A 25,584-nucleotide genomic window follows, 5' to 3' on the forward strand; every position below is an offset into this window, starting at 1 on the left:
CCACTCCCCACCCCTCCTCAGTCCCACCCCTGCCATGCACACTCACCAAGGTCAGGTCCACTTTCCGAGCCTTCAGCACCATCTCAGAGGAGATCTGGTGCAGGAAGACCCACCTATCCTGAAAATTCTTCCACAGGTCCAGAAGTTCCCCTGAGCAACACGGGGGAACACAAGAGCACCGTTAATCATAAGATTATGTGATAAGTGTAGAATTAGGCCATTCGGCCCATCGTCTACTCTGCCATTCAATCATGGCTGATCTATCTCTCCTAACTCAATTGGCCTGCCTTCTCCCCATAACCTCTGACACCTGCACTAATCAAGAATCTATCTATCTCTGCCTTAAATATATCCGCTGAGTTGGCCTCCACAACATAGAAACATAGAAAATAGGTGCAGGAGGAGGCCATTCGGCCCTTCGAGCCAGCACCGCCATTCAATGTGATCATGGCTGATCGTCCCCTATCAATAACCCGTGCCTGCCTTCTCCCCATGTCCCTTGACTCCACTAGCCCCTAGAGCTCTATCTAACTCACTCTTAAATCCATCCAGTGATTTTGCCCCCACTGCCCTCTGTGGCAGGGAATTCCATAAATTCACAACTCTCTGGGTGAAAAAGTTTTTTCTCACCTCAGTCTTAAATGACCTCCGCTTTATTCTAAGACTTTCTCCAGAGCCAGCACATCCTTCCTCAGATATGAGGCCAAAACTGCTCAAAATATTCCAAATGCAGCCTGACCAGCGCCTTATAGAGCCGCAGCATTGCATCCCTGTTTTTGTATACAAACCCTCTCGAAATAAATGCTAGCATTGTGTTTGCTTTCTTTACTACCGATTTGACATGTAGATTAACTTTTTGGGAATCCTGCACCAGCACTCCAAGTCCCTTTGCACCTCTGATTTTTGGCTTCTCTCCCCATTTAGAAAATTATCTACGCCTTTATTCCTACTGCTAAAATGCATGACTCCACACTTTGCTACACTATATTCCATCTGCCACTTCTCTGCCCACTCTCCCAACCTGTCCAAGTCCTTCTGCAGAGTCCCTGCTTTCTCTACACTACATTACCTGCCCCTCCACCTATTTTCGTATCATCTTGGCCACAAAGCCTTCAATCCCCTCGTCCAAATCATTAATATACAACGTGAAGAGTAGCGGTCCCTGCACCGACCCCTGCGGAACTCCGCTAGTCACTGGCAGCCATCGGGAAAAGCCCCCTTTATTGCCACTCTTTACCTTCTGCCATCCAGCCAACCTGCTATCCACGCTAGTACCTGCCCTTTGATGCCGTGGGCTCTCATCTTCCTCAGCAGCTACCCATGTGGCACCATACCATAGGCTTTCTGAAAATCCAGGGATATAACATCTCCTGACTCCTTTGTTTGATATATTATTTACTTCTTCAAATAATTCCATTAAATTAGTCAGGCAAGACCTCCCCTTCACAAAGCTATGGTGACTTTGGCCTATTTTATCGTTAACTTCTAAGTACTCAGTAACCTCATCCTTTATAATGGACTCTAAAATCTTACCAACCACCAAAATCAGACTAACCGATAGTCCCCACTATTTCTGAGCAGCAACTTTCCACCATCACCTTCTGCTTCCTTCCATGGAGCCAATTTGCTATCCATTCAGCTATCTCTTCTTGAATCATATGCAATCTAACCTTCCAGAGCAGCCTACCATGCAGAACCTTGTGCCTTACTAAAGTCCACGTACAAATCTATGCTGACTGTCCCTAATCAGCCCTTGCCCATCCAAATGCCTGCATATCCTATCCCTCAGAATACTCTCCAGTAACTTACCAACTACAGATGTTAAGCTCACCGGCCTATAGTTACCAGCATTTTCCCTGCAGCCCTTCTTGAACAGAGAGAGGCACAACATTTGCCCCCCTCCATTCTTCCGGCACCTCTCCTGTATTTAAGGACCACTCGTAAATTTCAACCAGGGCTCCCGCAATTTCCTCTCTAGTTTCCCGCAATGTCCTCGGATATATCAGATCTGGCCCTGGAGATTTGTCTACCTTCATACACAACAGTACCTTCAGTACTTCCTTGACTGCTCAAAAGACACTTCCAGTGACTGCTTCAATTTCCTCCGTCCTACTGTCTTTCTCCTCGGTAAATACAGAGGAGAAATACTCATTGAGGACCATGCCCATCTCCTGCGGCTCCACACAGAGGTGACCGCTTTGATTCCTGAGGGGTCCCACTCTCTCTCCAGTTACCCTTTCTCCTCTTATGTATTTATAAAATCTTTTGGGATTGTCCTTAATGCTACCTGCCAGAGCTATCTCCTGGCCCCCTTTTGCCCTTCTGATTTCCTTTTTTAGTTTACTCTGTGGCGGCACGTGGTGGCAAGCCACGGGCACAATGAACCCTCGGCTCTTGAGGGCAGCGTCTCGGTGTGGGAGGCGCAAATCACGGGGTTTGTACCTGAATTGGTGTTTAAGGCCGGGCAAACCCGTGACCTTGGAGAAGGGAGCTGTATCGTGGAGAATAAAACACGTCTCATGCACACATCTGTTGACGCTTAGTTGTTGGTTGGACCCCTGTGAGCCCCGCTACAACTCCTTAGTTTCCGAAACTCTTCCAGGGATGCACTTGATCCCAGCTGCCTATACCTGTCCCATGTATCCTTCTTGTTTTTGACTAACGTCTCAATTTCCCTCGTCAGCCAAGCTTCCTTACATTTGCCTGCTTTGCCCTTCACTCTAAGGGGGGATGGGGAGGGGGATGGGGGAGGGGGGGGGGGGGGGGGGGGGGGGATGGGGAGGGTAGAGAGAGAGAGAGGGGGATGGGGCAGTGGGGTGTGGAGGGGTGATGGCAGGCATTAGACAAGTGCTCACTTAACTCACCAAAGTGTTCAATCATTTCCTTGAGCTTGCCAGCTTTCAGTTGGTCGTCAATGGGGGCTGCGCTGGACATGATGCTGCTCAGGGTCATCATGCTGTCGTCCACGTGCCACTGCAGCTGCCCAATCTCTGCCAGCAGACAGAGACCCATCAGTCTGGGACCCATGGACTCTCATACCCCTCAGACCCAGACCCACAGGCCCTGTCAGACCTAGACCCTCAGACCCATGGACTCCATCAGACTCGTACCTCCTGACCCACAGAAGGTGCTGCCAAGGGTGGTGGTGGAAGCAGATGCAACAGTGATATTTCAGAGACGTTTAGATATTCACAGGTAGGGAATGAAGGGATATTGATGACATGTAGGCAGAGATTAATTTAGTCCAGTCCAGACAGCTGGACTGTGGCCAATGTTGTGCCTCTATTTAAGAAGGGCCATAAGGATAAGCTTGGGAAAAATAGACTGGTGAGCCCAACATCACCAGAAATGTTTGGCTACTTGCTGGAGAGGCTTCTGAGGGATAATATATATATGCATTTGGATACCCAGGGGCTGATTAGGGATAGTCAACATAGTTTTAGAATGCGTCTTCTGAATCTAATTGAGTTTCTCAATTTGAATCTCTCCAGAGATGCTGCCTGTTCCGCTGAGTTACTCCAGGATTTTGTGTCTATCCTTGGTGCAAGGTGGAAGATACCCAAGGAACCAGAGCTGATTCGCCTTAATGATGGAAGTAGTCAGGAGGTCAGGCAGCACCTGTGGAGGCAGGATCACAAATGTTGTTTTTCACCCTCTCCTGTCAGCAGTGTTTCCTTCCTCTCCTGAGCGTCAATGTTTTCGGATGAGGCGACGCTTTTCACCAGGCACAAGGTGGCCACATATTGCTGCCACATGTTCCAGGTGTTTGAATGGACTGGGGGAACTAGAGGGATGTTGGGGACACAGGGAGTAACAGCACTGGTTACAAAGACCAGACAAAACAAAATGAGCCCTGGGGCATTGCTGTGTTTTCCTGTGGTCACCAGGAGAGTGTGTGGGTTGTGGACATCCCCTGGGGAGCAGAGCTGGGGGGTAGGGGGCCGGTCTGAGGGAGAAGGGTCTGGACACTCACCGATAAGCTTCAACGTTCCGCTGTCTTTGGCAGTCCAGCTGACGGTGCGCGGGTGAACCCTGTGAGGACGGGACCGGAACGATCTGTGGGGGTGGGTCTCCACCGCACGAACCATGGCGATGTGCGTCACCAGCCGGAACTCAAAGCTCTTCCAAAACCTCTCCACCGACACCATCAGTTTGTGCACTTCCCACTCCTTCCTCGCCTTAGCCAAGACCTGGAACAAACACAGTGTAGGGAGGAACTGCAGATGTTGGTTTAAATCAAAGGTAGACACAAAATGCTTTAGTAACTCAGCGGGACAGGCGGCATCTCTGGAGAGAAGGAATCTGTGATGTTTCAGGTCGAGACCCTTCTTCGATTCAAAAAGTCATCCATTCCTTCTCTCCAGAGATGCTGCTTGTCACGCTGAGTTACTCCAGCTTTTTGTGTCTACCTACAATTTCCCATTGATATTGGGGTGGGTTTATTATGGTTACGTGTACTGAGACACAGTGAAACACTTTGTTTGTTGCTATCCTGTCAAATCACATTGTACACGAGTACAACCAAGCCATACCCAGGTACTGCACACAGTGCAAGCAAAATAAACATCCAAGTGAAGAAAATAGTGTTACAGCATGACAGCTACACGGAACTAGTTCAGCATCCACATTTGGGTAGGTTGGAAGATCGGGGCTAATGGGAGGATTGCTCCGTAGTCTTCTAACAGCAGGGAAGAAGCTGTTCCTGCGTCTGGTGGTACGGGGCTTCAAGGTTCTGAACCTTCCTCCGGACGGGAGCGGGGAGAAGAGGGAATGACCAGGGTGGGACGGGGACAAGTCCTTGATTATGTTGGCTGTTTTCCCGAGGCAGCGCGAAATGTAGATGGAGTCGATGATGGGGATTCTGGTCTGTGTGATGGTCTGGGCTGCATCCACAACTCTCTGCAGTTTCTGGCGGCCCTGATGCATCCTGATAGGGTGCTTTTTACAATTTGAGCAGTTTAACCTGACCTTGTCCAGCAGAAGGTTAAGATGGTTCGGAGATGGGAACCAGGTCACCAGGAACAACTGCATCCCATTCCATGCAGGTCAGCATGTCTGGGCTTCTGCACTACCGCTGTCCGTGAGCTGGGGCTAGGACCGGCCGATAGATGGGACATGATGGCCGGTATGGGCAAGTTGGGCCGAAGGGCCAGTTTTCACACTGTGAGACGATGACCAGATCAAGCTATCACCAGTGAGAGCGTTCTGCACTGTTTCAACCTCTCATATCACCTGCCCCGTGCTCCCCCACACCGGCTCTCACTCACCTGACTGATGAACTCGGAGTAGGCCGGGAGATTGTAAACTAAAAGATCCCCGATGGTGATCGGCCACATTGCATTCCAGGCCTCGCCCATCTCTGCAACCAGAACAACACACCAGTCACACCCAGACCTGCCTCTTCCCCACCCACACCCAGCCCTGCCCCTTCCCCACCCACACCCAGCCCTGCCCCTTCCCCACCCACACCCAGCCCTGCCCCTTCCACACCCACACCCAGCCTTGCCCCTTCCCCACCCACACCCAGCCTTGCCCCTTCCACACCCACACCCAGCCCTGCCTCTTCCCCACCCACACCCAGCCCTGCCCCTTCCCCACCCACACCCAGCCCTGCCCCTTCCCCACCCACACCCAGCCCTGCCCCTTCCCCACCCACACCCAGCCCTGCCCTTCCCACCCACACCCAGCCCTGCCCCTTCCACACCCACACCCAGCCCTGCCCCTTCCCCCCCACACCCAGCCTGCCCCTTCCCCACCCACACCAGTCACAGGCAGCCCTGCCTCTTCCCCACCCACACCCAGCCTTGCCCCTTCCCCACCCACACCCAGCCTTGCCCCTTCCCCACCCACACCCAGCCTTGCCCCTTCCCCACAACCAACCCAGCCCTGCCCCTTCCCCACCCACACCCAGCCTTGGCCCCTTCCCACCCACACCCACCTTGCCCCCTTCCCCACCCACACCCAGCCTTGCCCCTATCCCCACCCACACCCAGCCCTGCCCCTTCCCCACCCACACCAGTCCACAGGCAGCCTTGCCCCTTCCCCACCCACACCCAGCCTTGCCCCTTCCCACCCACACACCCAGCCCTGCCCCTTCCCCACCCACACCCACACCCAGCCCTGCCCCTTCCACACCCACACCAGTCACAGGCAGCCCTGCCCCTTCCACACCCACACCCAGCCCTGCCCCTTCCCCACCCACACCAGCCCTGCCCCTTCCACACCCACACCCAGCCTTGCCCCTTCCCCACCCACACCCAGCCCTGCCCCTTCCACACCCACACCCAGCCCTGCCCCTTCCACACCCACACCCAGCCCTGCCCCTTCCCCACCCACACCAGTCCTGCCCCTTCCACACCCACACCCAGCCTTGCCCCTTCCACACCCACACCCAGCCCTGCCCCTTCCCCACCCACACCCAGCCCTGCCCCTTCCACACCCACACCCAGCCCTGCCCCTTCCCCACCCACACCCAGCCCTGCCCCTTCCCCACCCACACCCAGCCCTGCCCCTTCCACACCCACACCCAGCCCTGCCCCTTCCCCACCCACACCCAGCCCTGCCCCTTCCACACCCACACCCAGCCCTGCCCCTTCCCCACCCACACCAGTCCTGCCCCTTCCACACCCACACCCAGCCTTGCCCCTTCCCCACCCACACCCAGCCTTGCCCCTTCCCCACCCACCCCCAGCCCTGCCCCTTCCCCACCCACACCCAGCCCTGCCCCTTCCACACCCACACCCAGCCCTGCCCCTTCCCCACCCACACCCAGCCCTGCCCCTTCCCCACCCACACCCAGCCTTGCCCCTTCCCCACCCACACCCAGCCCTGCCCCTTCCACACCCACACCCAGCCCTGCCCCTTCCCCACCCACACCAGTCACAGGCAGCCCTGCCCCTTCCCCACCCAGCCCTTCGAGACAGCACCACCATTCAATATGATCATGGCTAATCATCTAAAATCACAACCTGGTTCCTGCTTTTCCCCATAACCCTTGATTCCTTTAGCCCTTTCTAACACTCTCTTGAAAACGTCCCTTTCTAACACTCTCTTGAATTGGCTTCCACTGCCTTCTGAGGCAGAGAATAACACAGATTCACAACTCTCTGGATGAAGAACGTTTTTCCTCATATCAGTCCTAAATGGCCGACCCTCTATTCTTAAACTGTGACCTCTGGTTCAGGACTCCAACATCAAAAAAAATTTCCTGCATCTAGCCTGTCCAATCCATTAAGAATTCTATGTGTTTCTATGAGATCACCTCTCATCCTTCCAGTTGTATTCCAGTGAATACAAGCCCAGTCGATCTTTCATCTTATGGCAGTCCCGCCACCCCGGGAATTACCCCGGTGAACCTACGCTTCACTCCCTCAATAGCAATAATGTCCTTCCTCAAATTAGGAGACCAAAATTGCACACAATACACTGGGTGCGGCCTCACCAGGGCCCTGTACAACTGCTGCAGGACCTCCTTGCTCCAAAACTCAAATCCTCTCGCTATGAAGGCCAACATGCCATTAGCCTTCTTCACTGCATGCTGAACCAGCAAGCTTACTTTCAGTAACTGATTTACAAGCACAACTGGGTCTTGTTAAAGGTACACAAAAATGCTGGAGAAACTCAGCGGGTGCAGCAGCATCTATGGAGCGAAGGAAATAGGCAAAGTTTTGGCCCGAAACGTTGCCTATTTCCTTCGCTCCATAGATGCTGCTGCACCTGCTGCGTTTCTCCAGCATTTTTGTGTACCTTCGATTTTCCAGCATCTGCAGTTCCTTCTTAAACACTGGGTCTTGTTAAATCTCCCCTTCTCCTAATCTGACACTATTCAGATAATAATCTGCCTTCTTGTTCTTGCCGCCAAAGTGGATAACCTCACATTTATCCACAATATACTGCATCTGCCATGCATCTGCCCACTCACCTAACCTATCCGTCACCCTGCATCCTCATAATATCCTCATCTCAGCTCACACTCACTGCCACCCATCTTTGTGTCATCTGCAAACTTGGAGATGTCACATTTAATTCCCTTGTCTAAACCGTTAATATATATTGTAAACAAATGGGGTCCCAGCACCAAGCCTTGCGGCACCCCACTAGTCATTGCCTGCTATTCTGAAAAGGACCCGTTAATTCCTACTCTTTGTTTCCTGTCTACCAACCAGTTCTCTATCCATGTCAATACCCTACTCCTAATACCACGTGCACTAATTTTATTTCAAAGTCACGTGAGTGACTACGTGAAGAGCCCGCCATCCCGCATGCGCATCAATGACCGCTCTAAAGGCCTACCGTCATCGTGGTGTGCTATAGAATAGAATAGAATAGAATACGTTTTATTGTCATTGCACAGCAACTGTACAACAAAATTTCAGTGCATCTCCTTCAGTGGTATACAATAAAAGGCACAGGATAAAAAGATTTAAAAGAACAAAAACACAATCAACCATTTACTCTCATATTACCGGCAAAATCAATGAATAAAATAAATAGATAGTAGAAATATGTACATCAGTAAATTATTATGCAGATATTCATCTACTGTATTCCTAATGGGAGCAGTATCTTTGTTGATTATGCTTTTAGCAACTGATTTCAGCACAAAGACACAGTCTTTACTCAATCTCTAGCTCGGTGTCTGGGTCATGACTGACATTAGGGTAGCTTGTTATGGGAATGATCTCATAAAGCAAAACGGGCATGGTTGCATACATTTGAAGTTGACAGCATACCCACAAGATCGGAGATTGGGGGTGTTATTATGTACACTGAGCTTGCTAGTACCTATGAGATGAAAGATAGTTTCTTCATCTATCTATATACTATTAAAACTCTGTGCCTGCCGCCTGCCGTCTGGCTGCCGTCCGGCTGCCTTTCTGCCTTTTGATTCGTTCCATCGTGTGATGTCACAATGCCCAATACTCGCAGCTGTCCAATCGGAATGGCCGATGCTCGCAGATGTCCAATCGGAATGGATCCATTTACATGTACGGCTGCCGGCTGCATTTCCTCCTTTGATTCATTGCCACGCCAAATCCAGACGCTCAATCTCCGAGATCATTTCCATTTCGGTAGAGATTTCGCTTTTCTTTCTAAGTATCCGCTCCTCATTACATTTCGTCGTGTTTAAGTACACGTTTTAAATCAAATCCTTCTCCCCCCCCCCCCCCCCACACCCCCCAATATTTCAAAAATAAACTGGCTTCTCACCCATAGAAGCAGCCATTTCGGTAGACATTTCACTTTCCATTCCAACTATCCGCTCCTCATTAGATTTCGTTATGTTTATGTCCACATTTTTCATTAAAACCTTCTCCCCCTCCCCCCCCCCCCCCCCCCCCCCCCCCACTCACTCATTTTGTCACCTCCTGCTGGCCAGCGACCATAACGGCTGCTGGCGCCCGCATCTCGCCTCAAAGACGCCATTTAAAACCAGCCGCACTGCTCATTCCTGGGCCGCTTGAGTTGGAGGACCACGTCTCCCGTAGGGGCTATGGGTAGGGAATGGCTGCGGTGGGGGAGCAGACCCAACGGGTCTGCCCTTGGTCTAGTTGTTATTTAATAGTCTCTCAAGAGATTGCTGATGGCTCATTAGCAGCCAATAGAATAGATATTTCCCTTTTATCATACAGCAAGAAGCTTACATAGTGCGTGTTCTGAAGTTATAATATTTGGTTGAATATGTCTGGATATTTGCAGATAGAATTCTAAACAGGGTTGCATGAGTTATTGTCTAACTCAAAGCCAATTGGGACTATGGTCCGATTAAGAGCAATGGCCATGTATGCAAGTTAGCATCATTTTGTAAAAACCCATGTCTGATTTGTTTAAGTGTTTCACACACAGATTGGGTTACTGCATGAAACCACATAGCTTTGAAGGCTTCACGTAGTCACTCACGTGACTTCAAAATAAAATAGAAAGATTAAACGAGAACTTACCATTTGAAGTTTGATCTCTATTTTATGAGAAATTGAAGTGAGGGAATACGTGCCCTCCACTCTCAACCCTGATTCTCATAAAAGATCATCCGGTAACTCTAGTCTCGTTAGTCTTTCTATAGTTTAAGTTCTGCAACTAGTCTATGGTTTCATACAGTTGCTCTGAAGATTGATGCGCATGCGGGCTGGCGGGCTCTTCACATATTCCCTCACTTCAACTTCTCATATAATAAAGAACAAACTTCAAACGGTAAGTTCTCCTTTAATCTTTCTATTTTGCATACTAATCTCTGCTGTGGGACCTTGTCTAAGGCTTTAAAAAAATCCAGATACACCACATCCACTGGCTCTCCCTTATCCATTCTACTTGTTAGATCCTCAAAACATTCCAGAAGATTAGTCAAGCATGATTTCCACCATGAATCCATGCTGACTTTGACCGATCCTGTCACTGCTTTCCAAATGCGCTGCTATAACATCTTTGACAATCGCCTCCAGCACCTTTCCCACCTGCGCTGCTCTGTCTGTCCATACCCAGCCTGTGGTGCCTGTCAGAGTTGTGGTGGACCAGACGCCTCACCTGTGAAGATGGCTCTCCAGTGCCTCTCCTTCATCTCTGGTTGACACATGTCGGCCAGGATGGGCAGGAATCTCCTGAACACGGAAACCACCTCGAAAAAGGCTAGCAGGACACCATCATCGGCCGGGATGTGGGCTCGCAGCTGCTCCACTATTGCCAGCCAGCCATCCAGCTCCAGCCTCACCTGCTGCAGCTTAAACTGAGGCGCAACGAGTCAGAGATAAGAGCTCCCTCCCCCTGCCCTCCCCCACCCTGTCCCACTCCACCCTGCCCCGCCCCACCATCCCACCCCACCCCATCCTGCCATGCGCCATCCCACCCTGCCCTGCCCCACCCCACCCCGCCCTGCCCAACTCTGCCTTCTCCTTGCCTTGCCCCACCCCATCCTGCCTCATCCCACCCTGCCGCCCTGCACTGTCCCACCCTGTCATGCTCCTCCTTTTCCCGCCCCCCACCTCCACCCCCACCTGCCCCACCTGCCTAAATCAGAACACAGTAGTCCACGTGTGGCCTGACCAAGGTGACATATAATGAAGAGATGGCCCACTGCAGTGGGCTGGGGCAGGGGATGGCGTACCTGGGACAGCAGTGTCCTCTTCCAGTCTTTCACCTCCAGGAAGGCAGTGTAGTAAACGTTCCACAGCTCCCTCCTGGAGTTGACCTGTAGTTCTGTCGCCGCCACAAACGTCAGATCGAATGGTTCGCCTGTAGATTGGTCGACACACACGGGGGAACAGGTTACAGAGCACCAGACACCGCGCCCAGCCGCTGGCTGCCTCACCTGTTCACCAGACACCGCGCCCAGCCGCTGGCTGCCTCACCTGTTCACCAGACACCGCGCCCAGCCGCTGGCTGCCTCACCTGTTCACCAGACACCGCGCCCAGCCGCTGGCTTCCTCACCTGTTCACCAGACACCGCGCCCAGCCGCTGGCTGCCTCACCTGTTCACCAGACACCGCGCCCAGCCGCTGGCTGCCTCACCTGTTCACCAGACACTGCACCCAGGGGTGTCTGCCACCTCCACATTCCCAGACACGTGTCTACCGTCTGCACCAACTGACACGGTATCTGTGACCTCTACACTCCCAAACAGTGTCTGCCACCTTGACACACCCAGACAGTCTCGTGCCCACATCTGGTTACTCCAGCATGTTGTGTCTATTGAATACATAGATATAGCATGGATATATGCCATATTGCCAGGTTGGATGTACAGAAGCATGAAGACCCACACCAGCCGTGGGCTCCCTTGAACAAGACCCACACCACCAGGTTGAGCAACAGTTACTTTTCTGCAGTGGTCAGGATGTTTGAACCAACGTGCACAACCCTAATCACATCTTGCGAACAGATCCCTGTGGGCCTCCACTTGCCCAACCATGGACTTGTTATCTAATTGTGTACTTTTGCCTGATGTCTTCAGTTTCACTCTCATTTAGTTCAATTTACTTTCGAGATACAGCGTGCAAACAGGCCCACCGACCCACCGAGTCTGTGTTGACCAGCGATCCCCGCACACTAACACTATCCTACACACACGAGGGACAATTTACACATACACCAAGCCAATTAACCTACAAACCTGCACGTCTTTGAAGTGTGGGAGGAAACCAAAGATCTCGGAGAAAACCCATGCAGGTCACGGGGAGAACGTACAAACTCTGTAGACAGCACCCGTAGTCAGGATGGAACCCGGGTCTCTGACGCTGTGAGGTAGCAACTCTACCGCTGCTACACCATGCCGCCCGCTGTCACAATGTTTTTGTGTGTTGTCTGATTGTACCTGTATCTGCCGTACTTGTGGATAGAACAATAATGTCACCGTGGTTACCTTTGATGGCATCCTGTGTGTTGTTCAGTGCCTCCATGCTCTGCATTGCAGCCTGCAGCTCTTCTCGCATCTTCAGCAGCTCTTGCAGCATGGCGGCCGCATTCTGCTGGGGGTCCTGGAAGCGGGCATCGTTGACGTCGGCCTGGATGGCGAGCACCCTTGCAGTGAGCATCTCTCGCTCCTGCCAAATTGCATCCAGCACGCTGTCACGCTGGTTGCGGATAAACTCCGTGGCCTCGTCACACGCCTGGAGGAAGTTGTTCCACAGGTACTCCACCTGCACAGGACAGGACACAGTCAGCACTGGGCCCACGTATGAGGCTGAGGGGTGACCTCACTGAGGTGGACAAGACCACGGGGGGCCTTGAGTAAATTCAAAACATCCACCATCGTTCTCCCAGTGTGGAGCGTTCTAAAACTAGAGGGCACCGGCTTAACAGTGGAGTCTCACAGGTCGACGAGCTTAACGTGTCGGTAGAGCCCATGGCTGTGGCCCGGGTTTAGGGGGTCTATGGCTGGTGCAGGGGTCAGTGGAGCTGTGGCTGGGGCCTGGGTCAGTGGAGCCCGTGGCTGGGGCCTGTGTCGGTGGAGCTCTTGCTGGGGCCTGGGTCGGTGGAGCCCGCGGCTGGGGCCTGGGTCGGTGGAACCCATGGCTGGGGCCTGGGTCGGTGGAGCCCGCGGCTGGGGCCTGGGTCGGTGGAGCCCGCGGCTGGGGCCTGGGTCGGTGGAGCCCGCGGCTGGGGCCTGGGTCGGTGGAGCTCTTGCTGGGGCCTGGGTCGGTGGAGCCCATGGCTGGGGCCTGGGTCGGTGGAGCCCGCGGCTGGGGCCTGGGTCGGTGGAGCTGTGGCTGGGGCCTGGGTCGGTGGAGCCGGCAGCTGGGGCCTGGGTCGATGGAGCCCGCGGCTGGGGCCTGGGTCGATGGAGCCCGCTGCTGGGGCCTGGGTCGGTGGAGCCGGCAGCTGGGGCCTGGGTCGATGGAGCCCGCTGCTGGGGCCTGGGTCGGTGGAGCCGGCAGCTGGGGCCTGGGTCAGTGGAGCCCGCGGCTGGGGCCTGGGTCGGTGGAGCTCTTGCTGGGGCCTGGGTCAGTGGAGCCCGTGGCTGGGGCCTGGGTCGGTGGAGCCCGCGGCTGGGGCCTGGGTCGATGGAGCCGGCAGCTGGGGCCTGGGTCGGTGGAGCCGGCAGCTGGGGCCTGTGTCGGTGGAGCCCGCGGCTGGGGCCTGGGTCGGTGGAGCCGGCAGCTGGGGCCTGTGTCGGTGGAGCCCGCGGCTGGGGCCTGGGTCGGTGGAGCTCTTGCTGGGGCCTGGGTCAGTGGAGCCCGTGGCTGGGGCCTGGGTCGGTGGAGCCCGCGGCTGGGGCCTGGGTCGATGGAGCCGGCAGCTGGGGCCTGGGTCGGTGGAGCCGGCAGCTGGGGCCTGGGTCGATGGAGCCGGCAGCTGGGGCCTGGGTCGGTGGAGCCGGCAGCTGGGGCCTGGGTCGGTGGAGCCCGCGGCTGGGGCCTGGGTCGATGGAGCCGGCAGCTGGGGCCTGGGTCGATGGAGCCGGCAGCTGGGGCCTGTGTCGGTGGAGCCCGCGGCTGGGGCCTGGGTCGATGGAGCCCGCGGCTGGGGCCTGGGTCGGTGGAGCCCGCTGCTGGGGCCTGGGTCGGTGGAGCTGTGGCTGGGGCCTGGGTCGGTGGAGCCCGCGGCTGGGGCCTGGGTCGGTGGAGCCCGCGGCTGGGGCCTGGGTCGATGGAGCCGGCAGCTGGGGCCTGGGTCGATGGAGCCCGCTGCTGGGGCCTGGGTCGGTGGAGCCGGCAGCTGGGGCCTGGGTCGATGGAGCCCGCGGCTGGGGCCTGGGTCGATGGAGCCCGCTGCTGGGGCCTGGGTCGGTGGAGCCGGCAGCTGGGGCCTGGGTCGATGGAGCCCGCTGCTGGGGCCTGGGTCGGTGGAGCCGGCAGCTGGGGCCTGGGTCAGTGGAGCCCGCGGCTGGGGCCTGGGTCGGTGGAGCTCTTGCTGGGGCCTGGGTCAGTGGAGCCCGTGGCTGGGGCCTGGGTCGGTGGAGCCCGCGGCTGGGGCCTGGGTCGATGGAGCCGGCAGCTGGGGCCTGGGTCGGTGGAGCCGGCAGCTGGGGCCTGGGTCGATGGAGCCGGCAGCTGGGGCCTGTGTCGGTGGAGCCCGCGGCTGGGGCCTGGGTCGGTGGAGCCGGCAGCTGGGGCCTGTGTCGGTGGAGCCCGCGGCTAGGGCCTGGGTCGGTGGAGCTCTTGCTGGGGCCTGGGTCAGTGGAGCCCGTGGCTGGGGCCTGGGTCGATGGAGCCCGCGGCTGGGGCCTGGGTCGATGGAGCCGGCAGCTGGGGCCTGGGTCGGTGGAGCCCGCGGCTGGGGCCTGGGTCGATGGAGCCGGCAGCTGGGGCCTGGGTCGGTGGAGCCGGCAGCTGGGGCCTGGGTCGATGGAGCCGGCAGCTGGGGCCTGGGTCGGTGGAGCCGGCAGCTGGGGCCTGGGTCGGTGGAGCCCGCGGCTGGGGCCTGGGTCGATGGAGCCGGCAGCTGGGGCCTGGGTCGATGGAGCCGGCAGCTGGGGCCTGTGTCGGTGGAGCCCGCGGCTGGGGCCTGGGTCGGTGGAGCCGGCAGCTGGGGCCTGGGTCGGTGGAGCCCGCTGCTGGGGCCTGTGTCGGTGGAGCCCGCGGCTGGGGCCTGGGTCGGTGGAGCCGGCAGCTGGGGCCTGGGTCGGTGGAGCCCGCTGCTGGGGCCTGTGTCGGTGGAGCCCGCGGCTGGGGCCTGGGTCGGTGGAGCCGGCAGCTGGGGCCTGGGTCGGTGGAGCTGTGGCTGGGGCCTGGGTCGGTGGAGCCCGCGGCTGGGGCCTGGGTCGGTGGAGCCCGCTGCTGGGGCCTGGGGCCTGGGTCGGTGGAGCCCGCGGCTGGGGCCTGTGTCGGTGGAGCCCGCGGCTGGGGCCTGGGTCGGTGGAGCCGGCAGCTGGGGCCTGTGTCGGTGGAGCCCGCGGCTGGGGCCTGGGTCGGTGGAGCCGGCAGCTGGGGCCTGGGTCGGTGGAGCTGTGGCTGGGGCCTGGGTCAGTGGAGCCCGTGGCTGGGGCCTGCGTCGGTGGAGCCAGCGGCTGGGGCCTGGGGCCTGGGTCGGCACTGCGGAGGCGTTAGGAGGGGACCCGGTGGCGAACGTGGAGGAGGCCGGTGTGGCGACAGTGAAGCACGGGCCGCGGGATCGGAGGTCATGCCAATGGGAGCAATGGTGGAGGGAGTGAAGAACAAGAAAGGACCTGGCACGGGTTACTTTGTGACTTTGTCAGTGCCCTTTATGTGTCGAATATTTACATACATTGGGTTCGCAAGTAGAGAATTGCACTGTGACCTCACATGTGAAAATAAAGTATTCAATTCAATGAGTGGGCGAGATTTACGAGGGACCTCAGGGACAATGCTCGGTATCTGGAACGAGCTGCCAGAGGAAGCTGCAGAAACATCGTTTGTACAGATATAATGATAGGCTCTGGGGTAAATGGGACGGGCTGGGCTGCTGTTTCCATGCTCAGTGACCAGATGCAGAGTTGATTCCTCGATGCCTGGGATGAGAGATCGGGATCTTCCCTCCATTCCCCGCTGCCAATCCCAGGGAGATCTGCCTGCCTGCCTGTGCCCCTCCGCTCCCCCACCCCAGGCTCCGGCAGCCTCTCCGGATCCCCGGCGGATTTACCTGCTCCTCCTCCTTGTCCCGGTACGAGGTGTGCTGCAGGAATTCCTGGCGGACAACCTGCACCAGCGCCAGCAACGATTCCAGCCGCCTGTGGTATTCCGCCGTGCCGCGACTGTAACTATCCCGCTGGGAAACACCAATGGGGCCGTTAGAGAGAGAGCAGAGCGACTGCTGGTGTGTGCTGACTGCGTGTGTGTGACTGCGTGCGTGTGCGTGACTGTGTGCATGTCTGTCTGTGTTCCGTGTGCATGACTGCGTGTGTGTGTGTGCGTGACTGTGTGCGTGCATGACTGCGTGTGTGTCTGTCTGTGTGCGTGACTGTGTGTGTGCATGTGCCTGTGTGCGTCTGCGAGTGTGTGCGTTTGAGTGTGTCTGTATGTGTCTGTTGCCTGTGTGGTGTGTGTGTATGTGTGTCTGTGTGTGCCTGTCTGACTCTCTGTCTGTGCATGTGTGCGCCTGCGTGTGTGTCTGTCTGTGTGTGTATGTGCTTGTGTGTGCCTGTGTGTGTGTGTAGGTAGACAAAAGTGCTGGAGAAACTCAGCGGGTGCAGCAGCATCTATGGAGCGAAGGAAATAGGCAACGTTTCGGGCCAAAACCCTTCTTCAGACCTCCAGATATAGGGTGGGGAGAAGAAAGGAGAAAGGAAGAGGAGGAGCCCGAGGGCTGAGGGAGAGCTGAGAAGGGGAGGAGACAGCAAGGGCTACCGGAAATTGGAGAAGTCAATGTTCATGCCGCTAGGGTGCAGACTAAGACCAGACTAAGACCAAGCGGAATATGAGGTGCTGCTCCTCCAATTTCCGGTGGTGCTCACTTTCCGGTGGAGGAGGCCCAGGACAGAAAGGTCGGATACGGAATGAGATCAGGTTGGTTAATGCGGACTGAGCGGAGGAGTTCGGCGAAACGATCGCCAAGCCTACGCTTGGTCTCACCGATGTAGTTCAGCTGACATCTTGAGCAGCGGATGCAATAGATGAGGTTGGAGGAGGTGCATGTGAACCTCTGTCGCTCCTGGAACGACTGCTTGGGTCCTTGAATGGAGTCGAGGGGGGAGGTAAAGCGACAAGTGTAGCATCACTTGCAGTTGCAAGGGAAAGTGCCCGGTGAGAGGGTGGTGCGGGAGGGAAGGGAAGAATTGACCAGTGAGTTACGGAGGGAGCGGGCTTTGCGGAAAGCAGACAGGGGGGGAGATGGGAAGATGTGGCGAGTGGTGGGGTCATGTTGGAGGTGGTGAAAAGACGCCTCATGTATGGTAGGGGAGGGGATCCCCCGTTCCCTGAAGAATGAGGACATGTCCGATGCCCTGGTGTGGAACAACTCATCCTGGGAGCAGATACGGCGTAGATGGAGGAATTGGGAGTAGGGGATGGAGTCCTTACAGGAAGTAGGGTGGGAAGAAGTGTAGTCTAGATAGCCATGGGAGTCAGTAGGTTTATAGTGGATGTCGGTCAGAAGTCTATCACCTGCGATGGAGATAGTGAGGTCAAGAAATGGGAGGGAATGTCGAAAATGGTCCAGGTGTATTTGAGTGGCGGATGGAAGTTAGTGGTGAAGTCAGTGAGTTGTGTGTGGGTGCAGGAGGTAGCACCAATGCAATCGTCGATGTAACGGAGATAGATGTCGGTGATGGGGCCCTGGTACATCTCGAACAAGGATTGTTCGACATACCCTACAAAGAGGCAGGCATAGCTGGGGCCCATTCGCCTTGGATTTGGAGGAAATGGGAGGAGTCAAACGAAAAGTTATTAAGGGTAAGGACCAGCTCCGCTAGGCGGAGGAGAGTATCTGTAGACGGGGATTGGTTGCTTCTGCGGTCAAGGAAGAACCGGAGGGCTTTGAGACCCTCCTGGTGGGGGTGGAGGTGTGGAGTGACTGGATGTCCATGGTGAATATGAGGGGATGGGGGCCTAGAGAACGGAATGCCCGGAGACGACGGCGAGTGTCCGAGGTGTCTTGAACATAGGTAGGAAGGGATTTAACCAGGAGGGATAGGATGGAGTCGAGGTATGTGGAGATAAGTTCGGTAGGGCACGAACGTGTTCGGTAGGGCACGTTTGTGGATTTTGGGGAGAAGGTAAAATTGGGCCGTGTGGGGCTGGGGAACGATGAGGTTGGAGGCTTGGGAGGGCAGGGAGCCGGAGTTGATGAAGTCAGTGATGGTGCTAGAGATAGTGGCCTGGTGCTCGTCTGTGGGGTCATGGTCCAGGGTGTGTCTGTATGTTTGTCTGTCTGTGTGTGCCTGACTGACCCTCTGTCTGTGTGCATCTGTGTGAGTGTGTGTGTGTGTCTCTGTTTGACCCACGCCCAGCCCCATCTGACCTTAAACCCCCTCCATACGCACACCCTCCTCATCCCAACATCCCTCTCCACGTCATTCCCTTCCCAACCAAAACCCCCCATCCTCACCCCCACCCCCTCCATTCCCAACTTCAGCTTCGTCGCCCTGTCAATCCACCCCGCCCCTATCCCAGTCCTCTGCACCTCTCCACCCCCAACATTGCCCCCACCCGGCCCCGCTGTCCCACCCCCTGCCCCCAGCCTCCCCCCACCCCTCCCCGTGCCACCCACCCCTGCCCCTGCCCTGCCCCCCAGTCCCTGCCCTGCCCCCCACCCCCGCCCCCACCCTGCCCTGCCCCCAGGAGTTACCACGCCGGTGTAGGTGCCGAAGAGGAACATGTTTGTGGGCCGGTCAAGCAGCAGTTCCACAGCGATGGTCAGGTCCAAGGTCAGCTGGTCCAGCTGCAGCTCCACCTGCTGCTCCACCAGCGCCCGCATGTCATGCAGCATCGCCTGCAGCGCAGGGACTGCAACACAACGTCAGCCCGTCACTGGGGTTAGTCCCAGCGTGTGAGGGGTCACGCCAACCAGCAACCGTCTGACATACGTGGACCCTGTACACGTGTGATGGTGTGTCAATTAGTGTGCAAGTCCCCTGTACACCAGTGGGGGAGTGTCAGTGAGTGTGCAAGTCCCCTGTACACCAGTGTGGGGGTGTCAGTGAGTGTGCAAGTCCCCTGTACACTAGTGTGGGGGTGTCAGTGAGTGTGCAAGTCCCCTGTACAGTGGGGGGGGGGGCATCAGTGAGTGTGCCAGTCCCCTGTACACGTGTGATGGTGATTCAGTGAGTGTGCAAGTCCCCTGTACAGCAGTGTGAGGGCGTGTGAGTGTGTGTCCCTGTACACCCGTGTGAGGGCGAGTGTGAGTGAGTGTGTATCCACTGTACACCAGTGTGAGGGTGAGTGTGTAAGTCACTTGTACACCAGTGTGTGAGGGCGAGGGTGTGCGCATGAGTGAGTGTGCAAGTCCCCTGTACACCAGTGCGTGTGAGTGAGTGATTGAGTGTGTGTGGGGCACGACTGGCACATGACGGGGGTCAATAGTCAGGGTCAGTAGTCGGGGGAGTCAGTAGTTGGGGGGGTCAGTAGTCGGGAGGTCAGTAGTCGGGGGGGTCAGTAATCGGGGGTCAGTAGTCGGGGGGTCAGTAGTGCGGGGGGGTCAGTAGTCGGGAGGTCAGTAGTCGGGGGGTCAGTAATCGGGGGTCAGTAGTCGGGGGGTCAGTAGTCGGGGAGGTCAGTAGTCGGGGGGGTCAGTAGTCGGGGGGGGTCAGTAGTCGGAGGTCAGTAGTCGGGGGGGTCAGTAGTCGGGGGGTCAGTAGTAGGGGGATCAGTAGTTGGGGGAGGTCAGTAGTCGGGGGGTCAGTAGTCGGGGGGGTCAGTAGTCGGGGGGTCAGTAGTGGGGGGGTCAGTAGTCGGGGTGGTCAGTAGTTGGGGGGGTCAGTAGTCGGGGGGTCAGTAGTGGGGGGGTCAGTAGTCGGGGGGGTCAGTAGTCGGGGGTCAGTAGTCGGGGGGTCAGTAGTAGGGGGATCAGTAGTTGGGGAGGTCAGTAGTCGGGGAGGTCAGTAGTCGGGGTTAGGCATCACCTACCCACCACATGCTGAATGCAGCTGCAGTTGAGCAGCAGCAGACGGTGCGGGGAAAAGTAGCCCCTCCCCCTCCTCGCTCGTCCCTCCCACTTCTTCAGCAGAGTGATGCGTTCCTGCAGCTGCTCGGGTGCCCAGTCTTGCATCTCCGCCAACACCGCGGCCACCAACTCACAATCGCCTGGTGTGTCTCCAACAGCACACGTGCCGAGCACGGACCATCAGCATCTCCTTCAGCCCGGCCTGGTGGGGTGCGGCAAGGGGTACATCAACTGACCGTCCTCACCCCCACCCCCCATCAACCCCACCCAAACCCCCACCCACACCCTCACTCACACCACGCACCACCTTCACGCACACCCTCACCCCCACCACAACCCAACAACAACCCCCACCCTCAACCCACCCACCTCCCCTCACCCCCAACACGCGCCAGCCTACACGCACTCAGCACACACCCCACCCTCAAAACACACCCCACCGACCTCACCCCACCCAACTCGCCACCCACCCTCCCCACACCACCACCCCCACCGCCATCCTCAAACCCACCCCCACTCCGCCCCGCAACCCACTACCTACAAAACACACCCCCACCCCCCACACACCACCACACCCCACAACCCAACCTCCATCACCCCACCCCCACCCTCCCCTCACCCACCCTCACCCCCACACACACCCACTCCCAACCCCACCCCATCCATACACACACAGAACACCAGCATCTCCTTCAGCGTAGCCTGGGGGGGTGTGGCAAGGGGAACATCACTGACCATCCTCACCGTCACCCCCCCTCACCCTCACCCACACCCCACCCCACCCTCATCCTACCCTCAGACCACCCTCTATACCCCACCCTCATCCCCACCCCACCCTCACGCCAGCATCTGCAGTTGCTTCCTACACATTCTATGTAGTGTGACCGTCGGTCCGGGCTCACCTCAATCATCTTCTCCTGCATCCTGTGTGCTGTGTCCAGTTCCTGGTCAGAACTCAGCGCTGCCCTCAGCTGCTGGCTGGACGGTGGGGGGAAGTGGTTGTCCCCGCTGACCCGCAGCAGTCTGGTCACCTGCTGACCACGCAGCGCTGAGGCCGATGGCAGAGAGCAGCTTCGCTCCGACCCCACCGCCTCAGCATGCTCCCAGTGTCCCACACCTGCAAACACCACACACACAGTGACCCAGTGTCCCACACCTGCAAACACCACACACACAGTGACCCAGTGTCCCACGCCTGCAAACACCACACACACAGTGACCCAGTGTCACACGCCTGCAAACTCCACACACACAGTCACTCCCAGTCTGAAGAAGGGTCTCAACCCGAAACGTCACCCATTCCTTCTCTCCAGAGATGCCGCCTGACCCGCTGAGTTACTCCAGCACTGTGGGTCTATTTATTTATTTATTTATTTATTTTATTTAATTCTTTATTTCGAACAGAATAAAAGAATAAAAAGCAAGTGTGAAACAGCATACAAAAAACAAAACAAGAATATTTATAGTGTCATAAACAATATCTATAAATAAATGAAATCGTATGTGTCCGAAAAGGAGCAGGAAGAAGCCAAAGCTTATTCATTCCCACCCCTTATTCAACTGCTTATAATTATCTGATACAAATTTAGCAGCTATATGTACACCATATGTACACCAGCAGCTATATGTACACCAAATAATTTACATTTATACACTAATCAAATATTTACAAAGCCATACAAAAAAGAGAGAAAAAAAGAAAAGAAAAAACCCTCATATACTATACAGTATCTTAGTCATATATACAACCCATCACCCTACAATCACCCTTCCCAATACAATCAGTATAACAAATATCACAATCACCTATCCTCATCCCAGTATCCTTTAAAAAAAGTGTTTTTGTACATCTTTTTAAACTGAATTATGTTTGTGCTAAGTTTTATCTCCTGTTCCAGACCATTCCACAAATTCACACCACAGATTGCTATGCACATACTTTTAAGAGTTGTTCTGACATTGAGTTTTTTTAAATTACGTTCCACTCTCAAATTAAACCCACCCTGTCTTTCCATAAACAGTTTTTGTATATTTCTTGGAAGTAAATTATGTCTTGCTTTGTACATGACTTGCGCAGTCTTAAATTTAACCAGAATTTAACTATCACTCACTTCCTGCCTACTGTCTCTCATACACCTGGACTGGTCCTTGCCCTGGGTACAGACCTCACTCACCTGTCTACTGCCTCTCACTCACCTGTCCTGTGTACTCACATCACTCACCTGCTACCTGCTGTCCCCAATACACATGCCCAGGGTGAGTCAGCCATCACTCACCTCCTACCTGCTGTCCCCAATGCACATGCCCAGGGTGAGTCAGCCATCACTCACCTCCTATCTGCTGTCCCCAATACACATGCCCAGGATGAGTCAGCCATCACTCACCTCCTACCTGCTGTCGCCAATACACATGCACAGGGTGAGTCAGCCATCACTCACCTGCTACCTGCTGCCTCTCACACACCTGTCCTGGGTACAGACATCACTCACCTGCAGCCTGCTGGCTCTCACACACTTTGCACAAGGTATGTCGAGGTGCCTTCTCCATGCTCTCTGGAGATACTCCCCTCACTGTCCCATCCTGCGATTGCTCGGCCTGTGGCTGGGGAGCTGTGTCAGTCTGCATTGCCACCAGCACCTAGGGAACAGAGGGCAGGTGAGACCACCTTATCCCAGACAGCCCTTGCTGCCCTCCATCACCATTTGCCCTCTCCTGGAATCCACACAAGCTGCTGTGCAATCTTGCCCCCACAGCCAAATCCCCACCATCACTCCTCATCCACCATAGGGTCTGGGTGAGACCCACCCCACCGCTCCCTGACTGAAACCCACCCCACCACTCTCTGACAGTGGCAGCAGGAAGAATAGCATGGAGAGGAAGGCTGGCCTTCGACAGTCCGGGCATTGAGTACAAGACATTACAGCTGTATGAGGTGGTGAATCTGTGGAATTCTTTGCCACAGTGGAGGCAAAGTCAGTGGATATATTTAAGGCAGAGATAGATAGATTCTTGATTAGTACGGGTGTCAGGGGTTACGGGGAGAAGGCAGGAGAATGGGGTTCGGAATGAGAGATAGATCAGCCATGATTGAATGGCGGACTAGACTTAGAAACATAGAAAATAGCTGCAGGAGTAGGCCATTCGGCCCTTCGAGTCACCACCGCCATTCAATATGATCATGGCTGATCATCCAGAATCAGTAACCCGTTCCTGCTTTCGCCCCATATCCCTTGATTCCGTTAGCCCTAAGAGCTAAATCTGACTATCTTGAAAACAGTCAGTGAATTGGCCTCCACTGCCTTCTGTGGCAGAGAATTCCACAGATTCACAACTCTCTGGGCCGAATGGCCTAATTCTACTCCTAACACTTATGACCTGATGAGACGACACTGAATATCATGTACAGTTCTGGTAGCCACTCTCTCCCAGTGATTCACAAGGATGAGTGCAGAGGTTGGGAGGTCATGTTGCAGTTGTATAAGACGTTGGTGAGGCCACGATTAGAGTATTGTTTTCACTTCTGAGCACCGTGCTATCGGAAAGACGTTGTCAAGCTGGAAAGGGTACAGAGAAGATTTACGAGGATGTTGTCAGGACTCGAAGACCTGAGCTATAGGGAGAGGTTGAGCAGGCTGGGACTCTTCGTTGGAGCGCAGGAGGATAAGGGGTGACCTTATAGAGGTGTATACAATCATGAGAGGAATAGATCGAGTTGTCTGGAGCGGAGGAGGCTGAGAGATGACATGTTAAGTAGTTATACAACAGTGTGAGGCATGGATAGCGTAGATCGCCGGAGTCCGTTCCCCATGGTAGGGGCATGTAAACCCAGGGCAGAGGTTGAATGTGAGCAGGAGCAGGTTTAAACGGGATCTGAGGAGTAAGTTGGTATCTGGAATGAGATGCCAGAGGAGGGGATAGAGGCAGGAAGTATCAACACAAGTGACATCATCAGCAGGATAAGGATTTAATGTAAGCGAGTGGGAATAGTATAGATGAGCCTAATGGTCAGCAGGGCCATGATTGGCAGAAGGGCCTTTCTATGCTGTACAACATTATGACCCTTTTGGTGACCCCTGCACCCTAACCATGCATTAGGGAAATGCACCTTCATCCTAACCCTGGCACCCAGAGCCTGGCAACGTGCAGTGATGCCCCACCCACAGTGATACCCCACACACAGTGATACCCCACACACAGTGATACACCACACACAGTGCCCCCACACACAGTGCCCCCACACACAGTGCCCCCACACACAGTGATACACCACACACAGTGCCCCCACACACAGTGCCCCCACACACAGTGCCCCCACACACAGTGCCCCCACACACAGTGATACACCACACAGTGCCCCCACCCACAGTGCCCCCACACACAGTGCCCCCACCCACAGTGCCCCCACACACAGTGCCCCCACACACAGTGATACACCACACACAGTGATACACCACACACAGTGCCCCCACACACAGTGCCCCCACACAGTGATACCCCACACACAGTGCCCCCACACACAGTGCCCCCACACACAGTGCCCCCACACACAGTGATACCCCACACACAGTGCCCCCACACACAGTGATACCCCACACACAGTGATACACCACACACAGTGATACCCCACACACAGTGATACACCACACACAGTGCCCCCACACACAGTGCCCCCACACACAGTGCCTCCACCCACAGTGCCCCCACACACAGTGCCCCCACACACAGTGCCCCCACACACAGTGCCCCCACACACAGTGCCCCCACACACAGTGCCCCCACACACAGTGCCCCCCACACACAGTGCCTCCACCCCACAGTGCCCCCACACACAGTGCCCCCACACACCAGTGCCCCCACACACAGTGGCCCCACACACAGTGCCCCCAACACACAGTGATACACCACACACAGTGCCCCCACCCACAGTGCCCCCACACACAGTGCCCCCACACACAGTGATACCCCACCCACAGTGCCCCCACTCACAGTGCCCCCACACACAGTGATACACCACCCACAGTGCCCCAACTCACAGTGCCCCCACACACAGTGATACACACCCACAGTGCCCCCCAACTCACAGTGCCCCCCCACCACAGTGATACACCACCCACCAGTGCCCCCACCCACAGTGCCCCCACACACAGTGCCCCCACACACAGTGCCCCCACACACAGTGATACACCACACACAGTGCCCCCACCCACAGTGCCCCCACACACAGTGATACACCACACACAGTGCCCCCACACAGTGATACACCACACACAGTGATACACCACCCACAGTGCCCCCACCCACAGTGCCCCCACACACAGTGATACCCCACACACAGTGATACACCACACACAGTGATACCCCACACACAGTGATACACCACACACAGTGCCCCCACACACAGTGCCCCCACACACAGTGATACACCACACACAGTGCCCCCACACACAGTGCCCCCACACACAGTGCCCCCACACACAGTGATACCCCACCCACAGTGCCCCCACACACAGTGATACACCACCCACAGTGCCCCAACTCACAGTGCCCCCACACACAGTGATACACCACCCACAGTGCCCCAACTCACAGTGCCCC

General features: G+C 56.0%; 1 protein-coding gene across 1 annotated transcript in view; it reads right to left on the minus strand.

The window, feature by feature from the left end:
- Positions 1 to 18,705, minus strand: part of dnhd1 (dynein heavy chain domain 1) — a 54,731-nt gene extending 36,026 nt beyond the window's left edge. The window contains exons 1-9 of the mRNA XM_033023405.1: positions 18,676 to 18,705; positions 16,033 to 16,158; positions 12,353 to 12,629; positions 11,099 to 11,226; positions 10,522 to 10,720; positions 5,268 to 5,359; positions 3,974 to 4,190; positions 2,865 to 2,990; positions 28 to 150 (exon numbers count right to left, since the gene is read on the minus strand). Of these exons, the coding sequence (XP_032879296.1) occupies positions 28 to 150; positions 2,865 to 2,990; positions 3,974 to 4,190; positions 5,268 to 5,359; positions 10,522 to 10,720; positions 11,099 to 11,226; positions 12,353 to 12,629; positions 16,033 to 16,158; positions 18,676 to 18,705 (1,318 nt within the window). The remainder of the gene's footprint in view (positions 1 to 27; positions 151 to 2,864; positions 2,991 to 3,973; positions 4,191 to 5,267; positions 5,360 to 10,521; positions 10,721 to 11,098; positions 11,227 to 12,352; positions 12,630 to 16,032; positions 16,159 to 18,675) is intronic.
- Positions 18,706 to 25,584: the final 6,879 nt, after the last annotated feature.

This window comes from Amblyraja radiata, chromosome 6 (genome assembly GCF_010909765.2).
Source record: "Amblyraja radiata isolate CabotCenter1 chromosome 6, sAmbRad1.1.pri, whole genome shotgun sequence".
Classification (NCBI taxonomy): domain Eukaryota; kingdom Metazoa; phylum Chordata; class Chondrichthyes; order Rajiformes; family Rajidae; genus Amblyraja; species Amblyraja radiata.